This window comes from Podarcis melisellensis (assembly GCF_964234715.1).
Source record: "Podarcis melisellensis genome assembly, chromosome: 12".
In the NCBI taxonomy this organism is placed as follows: domain Eukaryota; kingdom Metazoa; phylum Chordata; class Lepidosauria; order Squamata; family Lacertidae; genus Podarcis; species Podarcis melisellensis.
The window spans coordinates 52,499,180-52,521,461 of NC_138544.1; the positions used below are offsets into that span (position 1 = coordinate 52,499,180).

Genomic DNA, 22,282 nt, shown 5'->3' on the forward strand with positions numbered 1-22,282 from the left:
TAAGCATTGCCATTTCTCGAAAACTGCGCCAGAATTAATGCCACTCTGATTTCCAACACTCACCCTTGATTTCTCTGCAACGTTGCACGAGGGACCGTTCCATTGAATCAAGACTTTGCCGAGGTCCAACAGGAAGACGTCGCCTTTGTTGAAGCTGTTCCAGGAGAGATCTACCTGTCAGGAGGAAAAAGAAAAGGGATTTTTTTAAAAACAAGATGCCACAAGAAAGAACGCAGGGTGGTGCGATTAGGGGTGTCCGAAGGAATCGGTTTCCTGTATCTGTCGCAGGGAGTGCCCTTTCCATTCTGCGGCAATTTGACTTCTGACAAAGCATTTGTCTCATTGTATTCTATGGCAAATTGGGATGCGGGTGGCACTGTGGGTTAAATCACAGAGCCTAGGACTTGCCAATCAGAAGGTCGGCGGTTCGAATCCCCGTGACTGGGTGAGCTCCCGTTGCTCGTTCCCTGCTCCTGCCAACCTAGCAGTTCGAAAGCACATCAAAGTGCAAGTAGATAAATAGGTACCGCTCCGGCGGGAAGGTAAACGGCATTTCTGTGCGCTGCTCTGGTTTGCCAGAAGTGGCTTAGTCATGCTGGCCACATGACCCGGAAGCTGTGCACTGGCTCCCTCGGCCAATAAAGCGAGATGAGCGTCACAACCCCAGAGTCGGCCACAACTGGACCTAACAGTCAGGGGTCCCTTTACCTTATTCAATGGCAAATTTCTACGCAGCTACTTTCTTTGCACCAAAATGAACGGTGTGGGATATTGTAAAGAATTCTGCACCTTTCATTTTAACGAGAAGGAAGCACAATGCCCCCAATCACATATGACTTGCAGAGTGAAAACAACAGCAGCAGCAAATACCAATCACATTCACTGGATTGATTTCTGTTTTGGAAGTGGATGAATAAGCGAACACAGGCAATTTCTGCCACCATCCAAATGGCAACCAACCCCAGGCTCTCGCCCAGCTCCTTACCTCTGTAGCCGAGACGTGTTTCCTCCCCTTGACGTGAAGGAGGCGTTTGATATTGTACATGTTGGTCTCCACATGCTTGAACCCGGAAGCAACTCCTCCCTTCTTATAGCTGTTGGGGATAAGGAGGTTTCAATAATTGGGGGGGGGGAATGGGGGCATGTGTGCCCGTGGGGTAGGGAGCAAATGGGCAGTTGAGAACATGATATCCACCTCCCTGGTTTCCAGAGTAAGTTCCTAGCACTTGTAAAAACTGAGATGGAAGGTAAAATATATAGGGCACTATTATTCACCTTCTTTGCAGGTGTGAAACTAACCTGCTCCTTATGCTAGTCTTTTAGTTTTACTTTGACCCTCCCAGGAAAAATTCCTGCAGGTGCCCATAGGCCTTAAGAGAACAGTAGCTTCAAAATAATAATAATAATAATAATAATAATAATAATAATAATAATAATAATAATAATTATTATTTACCCCCCGCCCATCTGGCTGGGTTTCCCCAGCCACTCTGGGTGGTTTCCAATAGAATATTAAAATACAATAACCTATTAAACATCAAAAGCATCCCTAAACAGGGCTACCTTCAGATGTCTTCTAAAAGTCTGATGGTTGTTCTTCTCTTTGACATCTGGTGGGAGGGAGTTCCACAGGGCGGGTGCCACCACCGAGAAGGCCCTCTGCCTAGTTCCCTGTAACTTAGCTTCTCGCAGCGAAGGAACTGCCAGAAGGTCCTTGGCACTGGACCTCAGTGTCCGGGCAGAATTATGAGGGTGGAGATGCTCCTTCAGGTATACTGGGCCAAGGCCGTTTAGGGCTTGAAAGGTCAGCACCAACACTTTGATTTGTGCTTGGAAACGTACTGGGAGCCAGTGTAGGTCTTTCAAGACTGGTGTTATATGGTCTCGGTGGCCAGTCACCAGTCTAGCTGCCACATTCTGGGTTAGTTGTAGTTTCCGGGTCACCTTCAAAGGTAGCCCCACATAGAGCACATTGCAGTAGTCCAAGCGAGACACAGGGAACCTGTGGTGTTCCAGATGTGGCTGAACTACAACTCCCAGCAGCCCCAGCAAGCATGGCCAATGACCGGAATGGGGTGGGGAGTTATAGTTCAGCAACATCTGGAGGGCCAAAGGTTCCCCAAACCTGCTGTGGGAGAACAGCAGGCTGAAGCTGTGGACAGGAAGAGGTGAGCCTCGGTTCTACACTGTGTGCTGTTGTTAGAATCTTGCCTTTTAAAAATAAAAATAAAAGTTACTAGTCCTTATTGTTGCTCATAGAACTTTTGAATATGGGAATAGTGCAAGAGAAGAAGAGTTTGGATTTGATATCCCGCTTTATCACTACCCAAAGGAGTCTCAAAGCTGCTAACATTCTCCGTTCCCTTCCGCCCCCACAAGAAACACTCTGTGAGGTGAGTGGGGCTGAGAGACTTCAGAGAAGTGTGACTGGCCCAAGGTCACCCAGCAGCTGCATGTGGAGGAGCGGGGAAGCGAACCCGGTTCACCAGATTACGAGTCTACCACTCTTAACCACTACTCCACACTGGCTCTTTTTTAAACAAGAGGTTTAAAAAGGACACAGCCTGTTGCCTGATTCTATCCGTTTTCCCCACAGGACCCCATTGAAATGAACTGGGTTCCCCAAGCCTTTCCCCAGCACTCACATGATGCCGTTCTTGAAATAACTTTTAAAGGCTGCCGACTCGTGTCCCTGCACTTCTCTGTGCTGGACGGGGTTTCCGCCAAGTAGGTCATCCAGCTGAGTCACATAGAAAGCAGCCGCGCCTTGTTCGTCCTGGGAGGAATCGCGCCCAATCCAGTAGTGCAGGTCGGTGGCGAATCCGGAACGTGTCTTCGTGTTCTGCAATGGAAGGGGGCATCAATGGAATTAGAGAGGGCATATCTCCATTTCTTGGGACGCGAGTGGCACTGTGGGTTAAACCACAGAGCCTAGGACTTGCCGATCAGAAGGTCGGCAGTTCGAATCCCCGCGACGGGGTGAGCTCCTGTTGCTCGGTCCCTGCTCTTGCCAAACTAGCAGTTCAAAAGCACGTCTAAGTGCAAGTAGATAAATAGGTACTGCTCCGGCGGGAAGGTAAACGGCGTTTCCGTGCGCTGCTCTGGTTCACTGTAGGTTGTTTGGGTCCCCTAAAACCCTCAGCACCCTCAGCAAACTACAGTTCCCAGAACTCTTCGGGGGGGGGCACCATAACTGTTTAAAATGCCATCATGCATGAAGAAGATTGGGAAAAAATAAGGATTATTTGAATAAATATTGTAATATAAATAATTAGAAGTCACTTGAAAGTACCAAATAGGCCTAGGATTAAATTAGGATTTGATCGTAAGTAGGTCAGAGTTAGAATAGTAAGAAATGAGAATAAGATAGTTAATTGCTGGAATTAATTTTAGTTAAGAATGTTATTGCAGAGCTGTTACATGCAGATATAATGAAATTCAGAAGGGTAGGGATCTGAGGAAGTCAATTAACAATGTAAGAGAAATTGGGTTTTTTTAAGGGATAGGCGTTTAAGATCCCATTTTGTTTCTGTTCAACATTGTATTGTGATTTCTTTGTGTGTTTCCTTTTCTTTTTTCTATGTTATATTTGTTATAATTGTGGAAAATTTATTATTATTTTTTTTAAAAAAATATAAAATAAAATGCCGTCATGCTGCTTTAAACGTAAGGTGCGAATGCGGCTACAATGAAACATACGTGATTTGTCAAGTGAAACCCCTCCCCAGCCTGTGTATTAAAGGTGCCCCCCCGCCATGGGCGAACCCCCCCCCGGCAGCACCCTTAAGACGGTCTTGAGAGATAGCGCCCTGCGAGGAAGAAAGGGGGGGGGGAGAGGCGGAAATGCAATACATGCCCCAACATGCGCAGCAACCCATTTTCTAGCACCGTCTCGCTCTCCGACAAAGTAAACATTTGCCAAACACCTCCTCAGCGAGGTTACCATAGCGATTGGTATGGCAAGAGAGCAAATTCATGTCCAGAGGGCAAGAGGGAGGAGGGGAACACGGACAGTTTGGCCGCGAACACAGAGAAACAGAGAAGTGGAGCCTTGTTTTCTGACTATGGTGAGATCCGGGGAACTATGCAAACATGGCAAAGGTTGCCAGGGGGATCTTTTTAATTATTATTTTTTTAAAATCAGCCACCAAAACACAAACAGTGAAACCCTCCAATACATTGGGTATACAATATTCAATAATATACATATACAACAACATACATATTCAATAACAGCATATTAAAATTAACCGTAAGTACACTTCTATATAGGGACGTGGGTGGCGCTGTGGGTTAAGCCACAGTGCCTAGGACTTGCCGATCAGAAGGTCGGTGGTTCGAATCCCTGCAACGGGGTGAGCTCCCGTTGCTCGGTCCCTGCTCCTGCCAACCTAGCAGTTCGAAAGCATGTCAAAGTGCATGCTCAAAGTGCATGCTTCCGGCAGGAAGGTAAACGGTGTTTCCGTGCACTGCTCTGGTTTGCTAGAAGTGGCTTAGTCATGCTGGCCACATGACCCGGAAGCTGTACGCCGGCTCCCTCAGCCAATAAAGCGAGATGAGCGCCACAACCCCAGAGTCGGCCACGACTGGACCTAATGGTCAGGGGTCCCTTTACCTTTACCTTTAAGCTACTGAAGGTAATGGGGCCTTTTATATGTCCAGCTGTCCTTTGTCAACAACAACAAATTGTTGCAGTTTTTTGTGCTGAACATATGCTCTATGGTAATTTATGGACCCAGCAGGTATCTAAAGCCATTTGCACATAACAAAATATGTATTTAATGGAAGAAATTGTTGAACTGAAATACAATTAAGAAGTACATTAATAGTGATGGGGGGGCAAATGAGTGGGGCCTTAAGCTATAGCTTGTTTTTTTTTTATAATAATTTTTATTAAGGATTTTACTTTACAAGAAATAAAAAAATATATTTAAAAAAACAGAAAAAAGAAAAAATATCCAACAAAAATTGTTAAAACAATCAATCTTTTCATCTCCTTATTTTTCATTTACTTGTTTCTCGGACCTCCTCGGACCTCCCTTTTTTGTATTCCAAATCAAATTATTAATTCAACAATTTCTTTCCCTCTTTTTGCTACCCAGATCTTATTCTTAAATTATTACAATCTTAGATTTTTACTTACATAAACCCATTTTTTTCATATTCCTTTAACCCATCATAGCTAGAAACCACTTAGTTCCAATCCAACATTATTCTAAAATTCCTTAATTTTACAATATCTCTGTAAATAGTCTTTAAATTTTTCTCCAATCTTCCTCCACTGACTCTCCTCCCTGGTCTCGAATCGTATAAGCTTGTTTAGCTTATACGTAAATCCGGCACTGTGCCTGTCACACAGACACGTAAACCCTGCAAGGTGGCTACTTTGTGCATAAAGAAGATTGGCTACCTGGTTGTGGACACGATTCTTGCATTGCAGGAGGGTGGACTAGATGGCCCTCGGGTCCCTTGCAACTCCACGGTTCTGTGATTGTATGATTCTTTCCCACCCTATGGCACCATTAGCAGAGCTACTTACGTTTAAGATGATGTAACAGTCCCCTTCGAAAAAGCTCCCGTAGGCCTTCTCAGGAAGAGGCACCATTTTCATTTTCTAAAATAATAACAGCAAACAATAGAAGCATAAAAACCCAGTTAAGAAGATATGCAGAGGTAGGGTGACAACCGTCGCTGTAGGAGATTCAGTTCTACAGCCCAAAGGTGGGGAGATTGCTAAGAAAACGTTAATAAATCCACAAACAATTTATATAAAATAATGTGAACACAAGGAAGCCAACATGTTTAAATAGCAGTAGCAGTTGTTGTCGTTTTTAGTGATTCATTGTGTTTTAGAATACATCAGTCTCAAGCTTATGGGCAAGGACAGTTCTTTAAACTGTGTTAGTAGTTTAACTTTTGAATGCTTTAAAGTATGGCTGTAAAATTTTATGGATTTTATTGTTTTATCTTTTTGTAACCTGCTTCGAAGTCCCCCACATACAATCAAGGGGTGTATAATTTTTGTGAAATAGATAAGCAAACCTCGCTGCAAAACCCCCTCCCTCCCTGCTTGCCAAAGTTTCCGCAAATGGAGGCTCAACATACACATTTGGAAGATCTCACACATCCTTCTCGGCTTAATTAATCGTGAAAAGTTTTCCGCTTCACCTCTAGCACAAATTGCAAAACTGGACAAACTTGTTCGGCAGAGAACTAACCATGCACTGGCTTCTCCGACTTCAGCCTAGGTCACGAAAAGGTGGAGGCAGGTGTGCTTGTACATTTGGGCCTGTAAAATGGCAAGCCCAGATTCTTCCCTTTTTTAAAGCATTCCGGATTGATCTGGCAAGACTTCGGTACAGCGGGCCAAAGTTAACCAAAGACAACTTAAAGTCAAGTAGAAATTTCATCACCACAGCCTTTTAAACATAGGGAGTATTGTTTTTCGTTTGTTACTATGTTCTGCATTTTTGCCGTTTTAATTTTGTAAACCGCCCTGTGATTCTCAGACAAAGGGCAGAATGGAAATGTAATGAAACAAGAAGGAAATGAAAATCCCATAGCAAATGATTCCAGAAGCAGAACAACGAGTCCTATCTTTATTTCTGGCAGAGTTCAGCTGCTTTCAGCTGCTGGCTGACAGGCAGAAATCAAAAGGGTGAACCTTCGCCCAAAACCTTTCCATTCCAAAGGGTGGCTGGCTATCACACCGTCATGAAAACAAACTTGTAAGCCTGCTCCAGGGGAGCTTTTATAGGTGAGAGTTAATTTCAGTGCAATAATGTACTAAACCTGACCAACCTAGGCCAATGAATGAGGACTAGTAAATTTGCGGACTCACTTGCGAGGCTGGACATTTTAAAAAAATAAATCCATTTCAGAGATGGAGGACTGAGGTCCATCTCCAGCCATCTGTTCCTCTGGGCAGAATGTTTGCAGAATTCTTGAGGGAGGTGCTAGCCTTTACACCACGGCACAAGGAAATGAAGTCAGATGATCTGGGAAGAATGAAGTTGCTGTTCTGGGCAGCTTGGGAACAGACTACCAGGAGGCAGCTTTCGAACCCAGAGCCAATTCACATGGAGCTCGTATGCATTTCAGGGTTTTGACTAGCCAGCACATGCCTAGGCTGTGGCCAAGCAGGAATGCTAAGGAGTGAAGCTATCATGAAGTCCATGTTAAATGTTTCTTATCCAGAGGTGTAAGAACAATGTTTTTGGAAGAGCTGTAATAATATGCTCATCTTATTTCTCACCAATTGGCAGACATCACCTTCTTGAAATTTCCAGAAGCTTGCATTCAGAAGCATTGCTCCCCCCAGTTGTAGAGGCAGAGCCATCCTATAGGGTTGCCATATTTCAATAAGCGAGCTTTTTTTAAGAGAGAAATTGCTCCAAAACAACACGGCTGACATCGCTTGCAACCCTATATCATGGCTAGAGGCCATGAATAGCTTTCTCCTCCAATAACATCTGGTGACCTGCGGGTTCCCCACACCAGATTAACAAGCTGGAGAAGGATCAAAACAACACATTGTTCACCAGTCACGTTAGCCTAAAGGTCACTTTTGTTGTCTAGTCGTGTCCGACTCTTCATGAACCCCTGGACCAGAGCACGCCAGGCACTCCTGTCTTCCACTGCCTCCCGCAGTTTGGTCAAACTCATGTTGGTAGCTTTGAGAACACTGTCCAACCATCTCGTCTTCTGTCGTCCCCTTCTCCTTGTGCCCTCCATCTTTCCCAGCATCAGGGTCTTTTCCAGGGAGTCTTCTCTTCTCATGATGTAGCCAAAGTATTAGAGCCTCAGCTTCAGGATCTGTCCTTCCAGTGAGCACTCAGGGCTGATTTCCTTCAGAATGGAGAGGTTTGATCTTCTTGCACTCCATGGGACTCTCAAGGGTCTCCTCCAGCACCATAATTCAAAAGCATCAATTCTTCGGCTATCAGCCTTCTTTATGGTCCAGCTCTCACTTCCCTGTTGCAAAGGTGTTGTTGTTGTTGTTTTTGCTGCTGCTGTTGTTGTTACAGTTTATATACTGCCCTTTACCAAAAGATCTCAGGGCAGTGTACAACATTAAAAACACATTACGAAAATCAACAATAAAACATAGTTGAAAACACAGTAAAAACCATATTGGCAGACAGCACAATCCTCATAATAACAGTCCTGTTTTGTATGATTACATGTGCAATCACAATGGTTGTGTTATTCAACATGTGCGTATGAGAAATGCATCTGGAAGACAAAATGTATTGAGGAGTTTCGTGATCTGACAAGGAGCCCTTCCTGCCTCTGTTCCTTCCACCTCCCTTGCTCTTGTGAACGTTTTCGATGGTGTGAGAACAGTCTTAGATGACTTGAGAACATTGGCAGGAGGTGAAACTCCACACACAGCTGCCTTAATCATATGTGGAGGATAATGCTGGGTATCTTCTTTGATGTTAGGCATTGTTTTGAGAAAGTGAGGCAGAGGGTGGCTATCTATAAAATCGGACGGTTTGGGCAGAGTTTCTTCGAAGCTTGTGCAGAGACTTGTCGGCCGCAGGGCCGTGCAAACTGGGGCTACCTGGGGAAGCTGTTTCTTTGCTTCTTGAGGGCTTCCAAATGGCAGATTGAAGTAAGTGCTTAAGTGCTTGGTATTGCTTGCTGTTTTAGAATAAAGCCTTTCATCTTCTCACTCACTTGGGTAGTTTATATTGCTTCTGAATCTCATTTTGAAAGAACCACCTTGCCTTTGGCAAGACAGTATGTTCAGCTAATTCATGTATAATTTAACAACCCAATTAAAATGAAAAGGGGAGCTCTGCCACACGACCTTTTCATCAAGCATTTATCCTGATTTGCTTGCCCAAAGCTTACGCGGCAGTTAGACTTCACTGAGCTTTTGTTCTGATTTGTCTGTGGGGAGTACCGTATATATGACAATGAGCATTCGTCTCGATAATAATAATAATAATAATAATAATAATAATAATAATAATATACTTATACCCGGCCCATCCAGCTGGGTTTCCCCAGCCACTCTGGGCGGCTTCCAACAAAATATTAAAATACAATAGTCTGTCAAACATTAAAAGCTTCCCTAAACAGGGCTGCCTTCACATGTCTTCAGATTTGCCTGCGAGGTGTTTCTACAACTTCCCAAAATCATTTGTTCATTCCACACTTCTCAGGGCATTCTCCTGTCGCTTTCCTAACTGCAAAAAGCCTGCACTTGGATCTACTTCAGTTGCACAAATTGAAATTTCTGCTATCCGCCTGAGTCTCTCCTGCAAAATACTAACAGCCTGAGGAGTGGACACCGTGTTGTATCACCCTGCAAAAAATACAGGCAGTGTATGGACGATGCTGGCTGTACTGTACCTCTATGGTCCATATCTGGAGGCCTGGTTTCCTCTCAATAGTGGGGAGTCCCACATCTGCTTCAGCGTCAGCCATCATTACTGCAAAAAAAGAAAAAAGAGGAGGTGAAGGTTTTCTTTTTTAAAAGTACATATTTTGATGAAATGAAAGCCAGCAAGGTGTCGTGGTTGGAGTGTTGGGCTAGGATCTGGGAGACCAGGGTTCAAAGCCCCACTTGGCCATGACACTCACTGGGTGACCTTGGTCCACTCACTGCCTCTCAGCCTAGTTTACCTCACAGGGTTGTTGTGGGGAGTAAATGAGGAGGGGGGAAACTGTGGGTGCCACCTTGAGCAACTTGGAGGGAAAAAAAGGTGAGATATAAATGCAATAAAATAATTACATAAATGCATAAATGATGGGGGGAAATCCAGTTCATTTTATTCCATTAGTGGGGGTCCATGAATAATCATAGTTTAGAGGTCCCAGGCCCTAAGGAAGTCAGATTGTCCTCCACCAGGGCCAGGGCCTTCTCAGTGATGGCTCCCACCTGGTGGGATGCTCTGTCCCAGGAGACCAGGGCCCTGCAGGATTTAACCTCCTTCCACAGGGCCTGTAAGACAGAGCTATTCCGCCGGGCTTTCAGTTTGAACTTAGCCTGATCTTTTATTCCCCTTCCTTCCCTCCCCCTCCTCTTTTTATGAAGATTACCCGCTCTGGGATCCCACAGCTAATTCTCCCCTGGTCTCCTCGCTGGCCCAAATAGGACTAACTTAGCCAGCTAGCCCTAGTGACCATCCAATGTTTATTGGATGGATTTCCCCCTAAATTGATTTTTGAATTCTGAATTTATTGTTATTCACGTTTTATACTGTATTTTATGCTGTTTTTTGTTGCATCAAATGTTTTAAATTTGTTGTTAGCCGCCCAGAGCCCGGTTTTCTGAGCCGGGAAGGGCGGGGTATATATAAAAAAAATATTTATTATTTAAGCATCTTTTATTCAGGAATGGCAAACAGTATCATGAGCTCTGTTGTCAACATTTCAAGCAGGCAGCAGGGGGAATGATCAGCTGCCAATTGCTGCAGATCAAACTACAGTGATACCTTGGTTCCCAAACTTAATCCATTCCGGAAGTCCGTTCCAAAACCAAAGCGTGCATTCCCATAGAAAGTAATGCAAAATGGATCAATCTGTTCCAGACTTTTAAAAACAACCCCTAAAGCAGCAATTTAACATGAATTTTACTATCTAACAAGACCATTGATCCATAAAAAGAAAGCAATAATCAATGTATTGTACTATAAAATAAATAAGACAGTATTGTAGTTGATAAAAAATAAAATAAAATTCTTACGGGCAGTCACACAATCAATCAATCAGTAGCTGAACTGGGTACCACACAGTCAGAAAAACAGGTCACAGTCAAATAAACAAAAAAGCCACACAAACAAAAATGCAATTTTTTTTTAAGCAAAAACAAAAGCTCCAAATATCACCTGTTTTTGTGTGAGTACGAGGGACTCAACATCCGACAGACTCAACAGGAAGCCTCTAACTAGCAGCGGGGGACTCAATTTACAAACCAAACACACTCAACAGGAAGCGGAACATGTTCTGCTTCCAAGACAAAGTTCACAAACCGGAACACCTACTTCTGGGTTTGCAGCGTTCTTAATCCAAGTCGATAAACTAAGCTGTTTTAAAAGCAAGGTACCACTGTACTGTTAAACACGCAGGAACAAGGGCTAGTTGAACAACTGACATCCCTAATCAATACATCAGGAATGGTTTCCTAGAAGGTAATTTTTACAGCCTTCCCTTTTCCAAACTTTTGCATCCTTTTCTGATTTATTTTCTAGTCCTCTCGAAAATTCGTTAGCATTTTAATGCAAATTTCTCCTAACACACACCCTTCACATGCAATTTTCCCGATACACACATTTTTACAGTAAGCTGAAGCAAATTTCTCCCCATCCCTTTGCCAGAGGTATACAGTGGTACCTCAGGTTAAGTACATAATTCATTCCGGAGGTCTGTACTTAACCTGAAACTGTTCTTAACCTGAAGCACCACTTTAGCTAATGGGACCACCTGCTGCCGCCACGCCGCCGGAGCACAATTTCTGTTCTCATCCTGAAGCAAAGTTCTTAACCTGAAGCACCATTTCTGGGTTAAGGGAGTCTGTAACCTGAAGCGTATGTAACCTGAAGTGTATGTAACCTGAGATACCACTGTACTGTCATTGCATATGGAAGCTCCAAACCTAGATAGAATGGCTGATAGCTACCAGCGCACTGATTCTCCAAGATTTTTGTCAGCCTTTCCCAAAGCCAGCATGCAGAGCAACATCCGGAAGCAAAAGGATCCGCAGCGAAGGATGAGTAGCCTTGCAAATCATTTATCCCAAACTTTTATAGTTCCAGAAAAGTCTCCAAGCTGACTGGTTACATTACGCTCAGATTAAAGAAGTTTTTAAAAATGACAAGAAGCTAGGGTTCCAGGTGGAGAAATCGAAATTGGAAACAGGACTGTTAGAACCAAAGACTAAGGTACTATCTAGAATGTATAACTTGCTGCTAAAATGGAATACTCAAGATGAAATGGTTAAATCAGCTATGATAAGGTGGGCGCAGGACATTGGGCATAACATCATGTTTGAGGACTGGGAAAGGTTGTGGACCACTGGGATGAACTTTACTGCATGTAATGCTTTGAAAGAAAATGTAATGAAAATGATTTATAGATGGTACATGACCCCAGTCAAACTTGCAAAAATATACCACCTGTCTGATAATAAATGTTGGAAATGTAAAGAAAGTGAAGGAACATTCTTTCACCTCTGGTGGACATGCCCTAAAGTGAAGGCCTTCTGGGAAATGATATATAATGAACTGAAAAAGGTATTTAAGTATACCTTCACTAAGAAACCAGAGGCCTTCCTCCTGGGTATTGTCGGTCAAGGGGTGGTAAAGAAGGTCCAAACATTTTTTATGTATGCAACAACAGCAGCAAGGATACTTCTCGCGAAGCACTGGAAAACCCAAGATTTACCCACACTGGAAGAATGGCAGATGCAACTGATAGACTATATGGAACTGGCCGAGATGACTGGCAGAATCCGAGACCTGGGAGAGGAGAGGACGGAAGAAGACTGGAAGAAATTCAAGATTTATCTACAAAAGTATTGTAATTTGGTTGAATGTTAAGTAGGTTGCTAAATCAGAAATAATTGAGCACCACTAAATTAGATAGAATTAGGAAGATAAGTGAGATTGAGAAAGTAAAAACCTTTTGGGGAACTATTAGATTATAAACTAAGTTTGTGGGACATAAAAATGCAAACAAGACGATAAATTGCTGATAAAAACTTTTAATGATGAAAATGGGAGCGGGAGACGTGAGGAAGTCCAAAGAAGTTGTGAAAATATGTTATGACATATATTGTATTGTGAATTATTTATGCATTTACATGGAAAACCTTAATAAATATTTTTTTTTTAAAAAAAGTCTCCAAGCTGAAATTCCTCACGGCAGACCGGGAACATTTCAGAATAAAAAGTTGGACTCGCCTAATAGCCTTCCCCTTAAAAGCTTTTATTTTAATGCTGTTCCCTTGATCCTGTCACCTGTTTCAGATTTGCTTGTCGTAAAGCAAACAAACAGATAGACACACGAAACTCCGTTGCATTTCATTTTCCCATCAGCATTCTTTGCACATTTAAATTCTGCATTGATCTGAGCCTATCCTTCCTGCTTGCACTGTTTCCTGGTTTTTTGTTAAGGTGTTTGAAATGACAGCCAGTAATGCTCCCATGTTCCAAACAGTATAGGCAGAAGGTCAAACCGTTTTTCTGGCATGAGCTGCAACAGGAAATAGGTGGGAGGAAGACACACTGTCTCTGAATCATTGCAAACAATTTCTTCGCTTCTCCTTTTCTGTGGAATTGACATTGATCCTTATTTCAGAGGAACTAATCAACTCATCAGTGACAAGCTGTTGTGGTTTGAGGTTTCATCCACCCAGTGCTTTTTTTCCTAAAAAAAAATATATTTAGGGGTATTCTCATTTTCCTGTTGTTGTTGTTTAGTCGTTTAGTCGTGTCCGACTCTTCGTGACCCCCTGGACCAGAGCACGCCAGGCACTCCTGTCTTCCACTGCCTCCCACAGTTTGGTCAAGCTCATGTTCGTAGCTTCGAAAACACTATCCAACCATCTCATCCTCATTCTCCTTGTGCCCTCAATCTTTCCCAGGGTCTTTTCCAGGGAGTCTTCTCATGAAGTGGCCAAAGTATTGGAGCCTCAACTTCACGATCTGTCCTTCCAGTAAGCACTCAGGGCTGATTTCCTTCAGAATGGATACGTTTGATTTCCTTGCAGTCCATGGGACTCTCAAGAGTCTACTCCAGCACCATAATTCAAAAGCATCAATTCTTCAGTGATCAGCCTTCTTTATGGTCCAGCTCTCACTTCTATACATCACTACTGGGAAAACCATGGCTTTAACTATACGGACCTTTGTTGGCAAGGTGATGTCTCTGCTTTTTAAGATGCTGTCTAGGTTTGTCATTGCTTTTCTCCCAAGAAGCATATTGAAATACTGCCCTTCAATGAGGCCAAACTTAGATTCACAAAATGTTTAGGGGTCTTCTTCTTCTTTGGCGATCCCTCGTAGCTGAGTAAGATTGTCTTCCATAAACACGGTTTTAACAATGAGTCCATAAGTGACTGTGGAGGCCAATTCTGGATCCACACCTCCTTCCACAGTGGGGACATTGGTTCCTGGGTGGGAGTTGATCACAGTGTGCATTTGCCAAGTGTGCTTTCTTCTTAGCACGTTTCTCCCTTGCGCCCTGAGTTTGAGTGTCTTCAAAGCACATGACTCCTTTGGGAAAGGCTGTTCTCCAGTTGCAGTGCTTGCAGGCCAGTGTTTCCCAATTGTTGGTCAAAATGCTGCACCAACAAGTATAAAATAACCCCTCTGCAGCACCACAAATCCAACTCAATGTTTAGGGGTATGTGTACCCCCGTGTACCCCCAGAAAAAGCATTGCATCCACCTACAGGAACCTGCCTTGCACCGAGTTCAAATCTGTGGACCATCCATCTCTGTACTGAATGCAACAAGGGGGCAGCAAACACAATGCTTTCCAAATGCCTCCAGCTTCCACCAGCCCCAGCCAGGCATGCCGGGTTCCGCCCCACATTTGGATTTCCTGGTGTGTGTGTGACATCATGCACATTGCACCTGTGATGTCACATAGTGCAACATGGCCCGAAGCTGTGGGTGTGGGGGATTCCCTGGTCCTGAATGGGGTAACTGTGCCCCTGAAGGACCAGGTACGCAGCTGTCCATGGAGGCGCAGGTCAATTCTGTGTCCAGGGCAGCTGTCTACCAGCTCCATCCTATCTGCCCACAGACTGTCTCTCCAGAGTGGTGCATGCTCTAGTTACCTCTCGCTTGGACTACTGCCAAGCGCTCTACGTGGGGCTACCTTTGAAGGTGACCTGGAAACTGCAATTAATCCAGAATGCGGCAGCTAGACTGGTGACTGGTAGTGTCCGCCGGGACAACATAACACCAGTCCTAAGAGATCTGCATTGGCTCCCAGTACGTTTCCAAGCACAATTCAAAGCGTTGGTGCTGACCTTTAAAGCCCTAAAAGGCCTTGGTCCTGTATACCTGAAGGAGCGTCTCCACCCCCATCGTTCAGCCCAGACACTGAGGTCCAGCTCCGAGGGCCTTCTGGCGGTTCCCTCATTGCGAGAAGTGAGGTTACAGGGAACCAGACAGAGGGCCTTCTCGGTAGTGGCACCCACCCTGTGGAACACCCTCCCTTCAGACGTGAAGGAAATAAGCCTATCCTATTTTTAAAAGACATCTGAAGGCAGCCCTGTTTAGGGAAGTTTTAAATATTTAATGCTGTATTATTTTGAACACAAGATTCGACCAGAGTGGCTGGGGAAACTCAGCCAGATAGGCGGGGTATAAATAATAAATTATTATTATAATATATTATTATTCATGATGTCACATGGTGTGACGGGCCCCATTGGGTCTTGGCATCTGACATCACATGCAAGATGCACTGGGTCGCCCAGCCGGGCACCCACAGTCAAAAGTTTTTGGGTCCCTTGGCACCCAGCCCCCCCCCCCGAGATGGCGCCAATGGCCCCAGCCAACATGGCCAATGGCCAGGGATGATGGGAGTTGTAGTCTGACAACATCCAGAGGGTGCCATATTGGCTGCACTTGGTCTACGCCAGGCTTCCTCAGCCTCGGCCCTTCAGATGTTTTTGGCCTACCACTCCCATGATCCCTAGGTAGCAGGACCAGTGGTCAGGGATGATGGGAATTGTAGTCTGGAGGGCCAAGGTTGAAGAAGCCTGGTCTATGCTGACTGGGAGGTGCTCTGCAGGATTTCAGACAGGATCCCTTCCTATCTCCTGCGATCTGGCCCTTGTAGCCGCAAGTCAGGCTCTTCTGCATTCAAATCATACATTCCTCAGATGAAAACAGGGACATTTCTCACGCCCCCCACCTCAAGTGACCCCACCTTGATCCCCTCCGTTTTCCAGCAGAAGAAGAGGGGTGAATGCCACCACCGCTCCACCAATGAGACACAGCACACCCGCCCTCCACCGTCCTGAGAAAATCCCCTAACCCTGATTTTATTTTTATTTTGTCCTTTGGTAGATTTGCAGAAAAGAAGGACACACACTAAGAAATTAATTTAAGAAAGGGGCAAGATTAGATGCGGTCGCACACAAAAACACACAACAACATAGGGCACATGTCAGCTTAAATGCGTGTGCGATTCTGATTCCCAGGGGGAGAGAGTGGTCAAACTGTTTCCCCTTCTTTGTACAACCAAGCTGGATCCCTCAACTTCTTGTGCTGTCCTTCAGAAACTTAGGCCGCACCTGCACAGAGCATTTTAAGCAGTATCACACCACTTTAAACAGCCACACTCATACCATACACTGAAAGCACTATGCTGCTGCTTTAAACCATAAAGTATTCTGGAAGTTGTAGGTAGTTACAAACTCTGGGAGTTGTCACGAGACCCCTATTGCCCTCACAAAGCAACAATTTCCCGAGTACCCTGGGAAAATGGATTGCCTGTTAAAACTGGTAGGGGATTAGGGACTCTCCCGGCAACTCTGAAGCAACCACAACTCCCATAATTCTTTGGGGGGAAGCCATGCTTGCTTAAAGCAGCATCATAGAGCCGCTTTCCCCAAACTTGAGAAGTCTGCTGTTGTTGGACTGCAATTCCCACCATCCCTGACCACTGGTCCTGCTCTCTATGGATGATGGGAGCTGTAGTCCAACAACAGCTGGAGACCCAAGTTTGGGAAGCCCTGTTAAATGTATGCTGTGAATGTGGCCTTGGACAACATGAAGACACAGCCTGCCTGCTGTATTCCACAGGGAATACCTCTTTTAATTATTTCCCCCTCTCCTCCCTATTCCAGTAAAACAGCCCCGAGCACGCTCATCGCTTTCAGTCTGCCCTATTAAAACTTGCCCTTGAGGATTAAAATTGGCCCCCAGTGATACTGCTAGAAATGTGCAGATGGCGCCGTAGAACATTTTTGAATCTCACATCTAGTTTGACCCTGAGGTGTGGCTGGCTCTGCTTGGCTTGCTGGACTCGAGGTGCCAACACACCTTGCCATCGTTCTTTCTGGCTGCCCAGCCATTCACGGGACGTTAACTGTGTTGCGAGGTGCAGCCGACTTCACAGTTTTATTGTCAGGTTCCTGTCAACTAAAATCCCTGAGAATTTCCTCGGCTTAAGCCCCACCCTTCCCCACCCTCCTCTCCTAAGCTGGCTCTTTGTGCCCAGGGATACGGGGAAGAGAGTTGCCTCACATGAAAGTCACGCCTGCGGTTTCAAGACGCAAGTAAACAGAGGCGAGAGGAAACTGGTCTGAGTCCGTAACCCCACACAAAACCCAGAGCTGAGAGAGTTGTTTGCTTAAGGACTGGCTTTCCATTGAGGAGAAAGGCATTCAGAGATATTGTGTGGTACAGTCCTCCCTGGAGGCCATACCACTTCAGAACCAGAGGAGAAGGGGAAGCCAATTCTGAACAGTCTTCAATATAATAAAGCTCACACATTAGGCTGTGGCCTAGTCTTCCCTTGATCCCTGAAGGGCCATAGCTTAGTGGAAGAGCTTTTGCCTTGAATGTAGGTTCAATTCCCAGCATCTCCTGGTAGGGCAAGAAATGTCCTCTGCCTGAGACCATGGACAGCCACTGCTAGTCAGTGTAGACGACACTGCACTGGATGGACTAATGGTTTGACTCAGTCTGAGGTAGTTTCCTATGTTCCAATGGTTTACAGTAAGATGGAGGAACCTGTGGTTCTTCAGATGTTGTTGGACTACAACTCCCATCATCCCTGGCCACTGACCATGCTGACTGGGGCTGATGGGAAGTAGAGTCCAGCAACATCTGGAGGGCCACAGGTTTCTCAACCCTGGTTTACAATACTGGTTTCAAGCATCCAGCTACTGCATCAAATAAAGCAAATAAAACAGCTCCAATATTGATGGTGGTGTGGTAAAGCTCTGACCCGGTTCAGATGATCTTATTTAAGCTTTATAAGCCAAGATGTGAATGAGTCCTTTGCCCACAGCCCCTTTGTTCCCCCCTAAGTGGAATACCTGAATGCAATAATGAAGCCTCTAACCAACCACAGTTTCCTGTTTCATCTTAACTGAGAAACCATGGTCACCAACTTCACAACAAGCCCATATCCTTAACCAGGGTTTGAAGTTGGTTTAGGATCCTGGTTTGTTTCCACGTTCAGATAAAATGGATAACTTTGCCGAATTGTGGCTTGCAAGAAAGGGAGAGGGAAGAGGCCTCACACACAACCTAAAGGCTTGCCCATATTTCGGGTCATTAAGCCAAGATATGGTGATCTAATTACTTCTGTCTACAAAATACTTCAGGACTCTCTGCTTGTTACCTAGATTATTCCACAGATTCTGAGCATGTGAAAGTCCACACTGATGGAAACCTGTCACCCTTAACTATACTTTTTAAAAGTTAGTTTTTTTCTGTGTGCAAAGTCTGGTACCAGTATTTTATTGAGGTCAATAATGTCATACCCAGCACCCAGATGTGTGGAGGTCCTGGAAATACAAATATTGTCATTCCATACAAAGTAGGCTTTCCAGCTACTATTTAACCTTTCTCTGCTATATATCAGGAATTATGCATTTCTAAGCAGCTAGAATACTTTTGTCGCTTGGGGCAGGAGAACTTCTGAATGCCCAGGTCAAAACAAAGTAAGGATTATTTTGGAAAACGGGACAAGAAAATGGGCATATGGAAAAGTCACAAAGCAACAAGAATTTGCATCCCGTCCTGTCCAGACCAGGACATTGTCTAAGTCAAAATATATTTTGGGTGGTGGTGGGGAAGGAATTCTTCTGAATGTTCTTAAAACTGAAGAGAGAGAGAGAGAATGAAAGTCTTCCCTTCTCAACTCTCTTTTCAAGTCTCTGTAACACTAGGGAGTTGTGGTCTTTGATGGCTTGGTTTGGAACAGGCATGTTAAGAAATGGATAATTAGTACACAACAACCAAAATAGGCACGTTTTTTTTAACTCCCACTTCCTGGTTTCGTGGGCAGTCATTCGGGTTAAAATGACACCAGCCGGCTTCTAATTAGATTCCCCACTCACAGACAGAGAACCTTATTTCATACAACATCAAAGAGACTACAGGCACATCTATAATCATCAGTATCGGTTTGAGCAGTCAAAGGGAATAATCACTACAAGCTGAGCTCCCTTCTGGACATGTTCATCTCCATCTCTGTAGTTATCTGTTGCTCACTTGTTGCAAATTTACAACAGGCCATTTTGTTTTTGACCAACCTGGAATTGTTAAAGTCCGGGATGGAAAACTCGGTTCCCCATCAAATGTTGTTGGACTGCAACTCCAGCTGTCCTGCTCATTTGCCAGGCTCTTGGAGTTGATGTGAGTTTTAGTCCAACAACATCTTGAGAGCGCCAAGTTGTCCACCCCAGATTAGCTAGATATGTTGGTGACTGAAGATGGGCATTGCATAAACCACGTGCTCATCCACTGAACTTTGGACCTTTTCCTGTAGGCGTCCCATCATTCTTTAACCAGCCAGGCTACCAGCAGATCCCACTACAAAAACCAGCCTTTGACCCCATGACCTTACGCTGCTCCCTCAGTTAACCTTAAATGCACATTCTGGGTTTTTTCAGAACCGGATCCTCAACACAGGACTCCTGCAGGCAACCTGTTTATCGAGAATTCTTCCTGATTTGCTTGCACAAAGCTTATGAGGTGGTTAGATTGTATTTGGTGTTTATCTGTTCAAATTCGTTTATGGGGCGAGTATATATGTGAATGAGCATTTGTCCTGATTTCGCTTGCAGGGCGTGTGTGCATTGTCCCGTTAATCATTTGTTCTTCCCACACTTTTTCATTTCAGTTCCCCCACCGCTCGCACCACAAAAGCCAATTTTTTCTCCTCCTCATGTGGATTTGTTGCAGCAGGACAACACAGCAATTTAATAGTGTGCAAAGCCGCATTTACAGGGACACGGGTGGCGCTGTGGATTAAACCACAGAGCCTAGGACTTGCCGATCAGAAGGTCGGCGGTTCGAATCCCCGCGACGGGGTGAGCTCCCATTGCTCGGTCCCTGCTCCTGCCAACCTAGCAGTTCGAAAGTGCAAGTAGATAAATAGGTACCGCTCTGGCGGGAAAGTAAACGGCGTTTCCGTGCACTGCTCTGGTTCACCAGAAGCGGCTTAGTCATGCTGGCCACATGACCCGGAAGCTGTACGCCGGCTCCCTCGGCCAGTAAAGTGAGATGAACGCCGCAAACCCAGAATTGGTCACGACTGGACCTAATGGTCAGGGGTCCCTTTACCTTTAAAGCTGAATTTGGGGTATGCTGATGAATCCCTCCTGCAAAAATGCTCTGGAGCCAAGTCCTGCTCAATTCAACAGCACTTGCTTCAGGAGTCACCAACCCAGTGCCCGTGGGCACCATGGCACCCACAAAGGTCTTCACTGGCACCCTCAGGAAGACATGAGGTTGTCCTGGGAGAGGTGGGGTGAGGAGAAACAGCAATCTTGTGTTACCGCACTCCCTCAAGGCAGCCATTTTGTGCTATGCCATTTCGCCCATGACAGCCATTTTGTGACTGGAGCCCACAGCACTCTCTCAAAATTCATAATGTGTCCTTTGGTCCAAAAAGGTTGGCGCCCGATGCCTTGGTATGTAGAAAGCAAGTAGAAAGAACTGTTGAATAAGCCCCAAAAGACGAGCACAGTGTCTTAGAAGGTCACTTGCCTGTCCTTGGTTCAGCTGTGCCTGTGGGCGGTGAATTTAGACATAAACAAAGGGAAGCCCAAAACACCATGAAACAACCCCTGGCCAGCCCTGCCTGGCTGCTGCCTATACATCAATGAAAGTGAGAATGTCACAAATTTCAACCGGCTTCAGACCTGGTTCACTAACTGGGGCTTTTAACAGCTGAGTTTCCAAGCAGAAATTCTCTCTTGCTGGCACCTGCCTGTCTCAAGAGACAATGGAGTGCGCCTCCTGGGGCGAAGTCAAACTGCTGTGTTAGTAGCACCAAAGTGACCTCCTTAGGGTGCAAGCATGGGCAGTGTGTATGGAGGTCCTGGGCTGCCCAGACAACAAGACCCACCCCCTCAGCTTCACATATGTGGCCTAAAAGGAAAGCAGAGCAAGATGTTTGGCACCAGTTTGGCTGCAGGAGTTGCCGGAAGGAGGCATGTAAGGCACCATCCAACTGCCTTAGGGACTCCACTCCAGATCTGACAAAGTGTTTTTTTTTTTACTCCTGGGCCTTTTCTTCTCCAGAAGATGTCCTGCAAGGTTTAGAACCAGAGTTTTCCTTCTTCCCAGGTGGACGAGCCCCATCTGCCCCTCACTTCCTTCTACACAGCATGCACAGAAACTGCCTTCTTGACCGATGGACCCACTATTGATCTCGTCTGCAAAATCCGCTGGAGCCTGTCTTCACATGCTTATTTCTCAAACTTTTGTGGGAGGGGGGCTCAAACCCCCATCCCCATCCATTCTTCTACACGTTTATGGCCCCAGTCTCCCGATCCACAGCAGAGCAGGCATTTGGATGAATTGTACACGGCCTTGCCAACTGAGGAGCGCAACAATCTGTGGGGATGAGCACTCAACTTCTGGCATCGAAAGAGGAAACAGTACAGGACAGCGGAGCCCTCCAGAAAGCACACAGGGAATGACATGTTAACAAAGCAGCTCCCCTTGCCCCTATCCTGCTTAGGAAAGTGGAGAAGCAAGAGCTTGGAAGCTGGGTGAGGCCAAAGGGGGCCCCGTATAGCCCAGAACCATGGCCAAAGTGAAGCCCACATGGAGGACCTGAGGGCAACTGCCCTTGTTATGTACTGAAGTTCTCACCCTGGGCCAGCAGGGGGATACTGTAGATAGTTTTCCCTCAGGTCCACATATGCAAATAAGGGATTGAAAGTGACGTTCAGTGATTGGATAGTTACAGAAAGTGGTTACTGTTGCGTTCTAGTGGAGCTCTATATAAGCAGGCTGGCTGAACCCTTCAGTTCAGTTCTGTTCTGGGCTTGTGAATAAACAAGAGCTAGAGCCTGCAAATCATTTCTTGATGAACTGCATTCGACAGCCTTCCCAGCAACCTCCAGTTCCAAAGAAAACCATGATGCCACCTCAGGAATCCAGGCAGGCTTGCACTCCTGGAAGCTGTTCATTTTAAGATTTGTTTCATAAACAGGAGTGGGGAACCTTCCTCAGCCCCGAGGTCTGCATTCACTACTGGGCAACTTTCCACAGGCCACATGCCAGTGGAAGGCAGGCCAGGGGCAAAAATGGATGTCTATTTCTCCTCAGTACAGTGGG

General features: G+C 45.3%; 1 protein-coding gene across 1 annotated transcript in view; it reads right to left on the reverse strand.

Moving 5' to 3' along the window:
- VILL (villin like) overlaps positions 1 to 22,282 on the reverse strand; it is a 52,553-nt gene that overhangs the window by 23,856 nt on the left and 6,415 nt on the right. Inside the window, exons 2-6 of the mRNA XM_081931637.1 lie at positions 9,364 to 9,443; positions 5,540 to 5,614; positions 2,646 to 2,842; positions 986 to 1,094; positions 64 to 174 (exon numbers count right to left, since the gene is read on the reverse strand). Coding sequence (XP_081787763.1) covers positions 64 to 174; positions 986 to 1,094; positions 2,646 to 2,842; positions 5,540 to 5,614; positions 9,364 to 9,441 — 570 coding nt within the window. The 5' untranslated portion in view covers positions 9,442 to 9,443. The remainder of the gene's footprint in view (positions 1 to 63; positions 175 to 985; positions 1,095 to 2,645; positions 2,843 to 5,539; positions 5,615 to 9,363; positions 9,444 to 22,282) is intronic.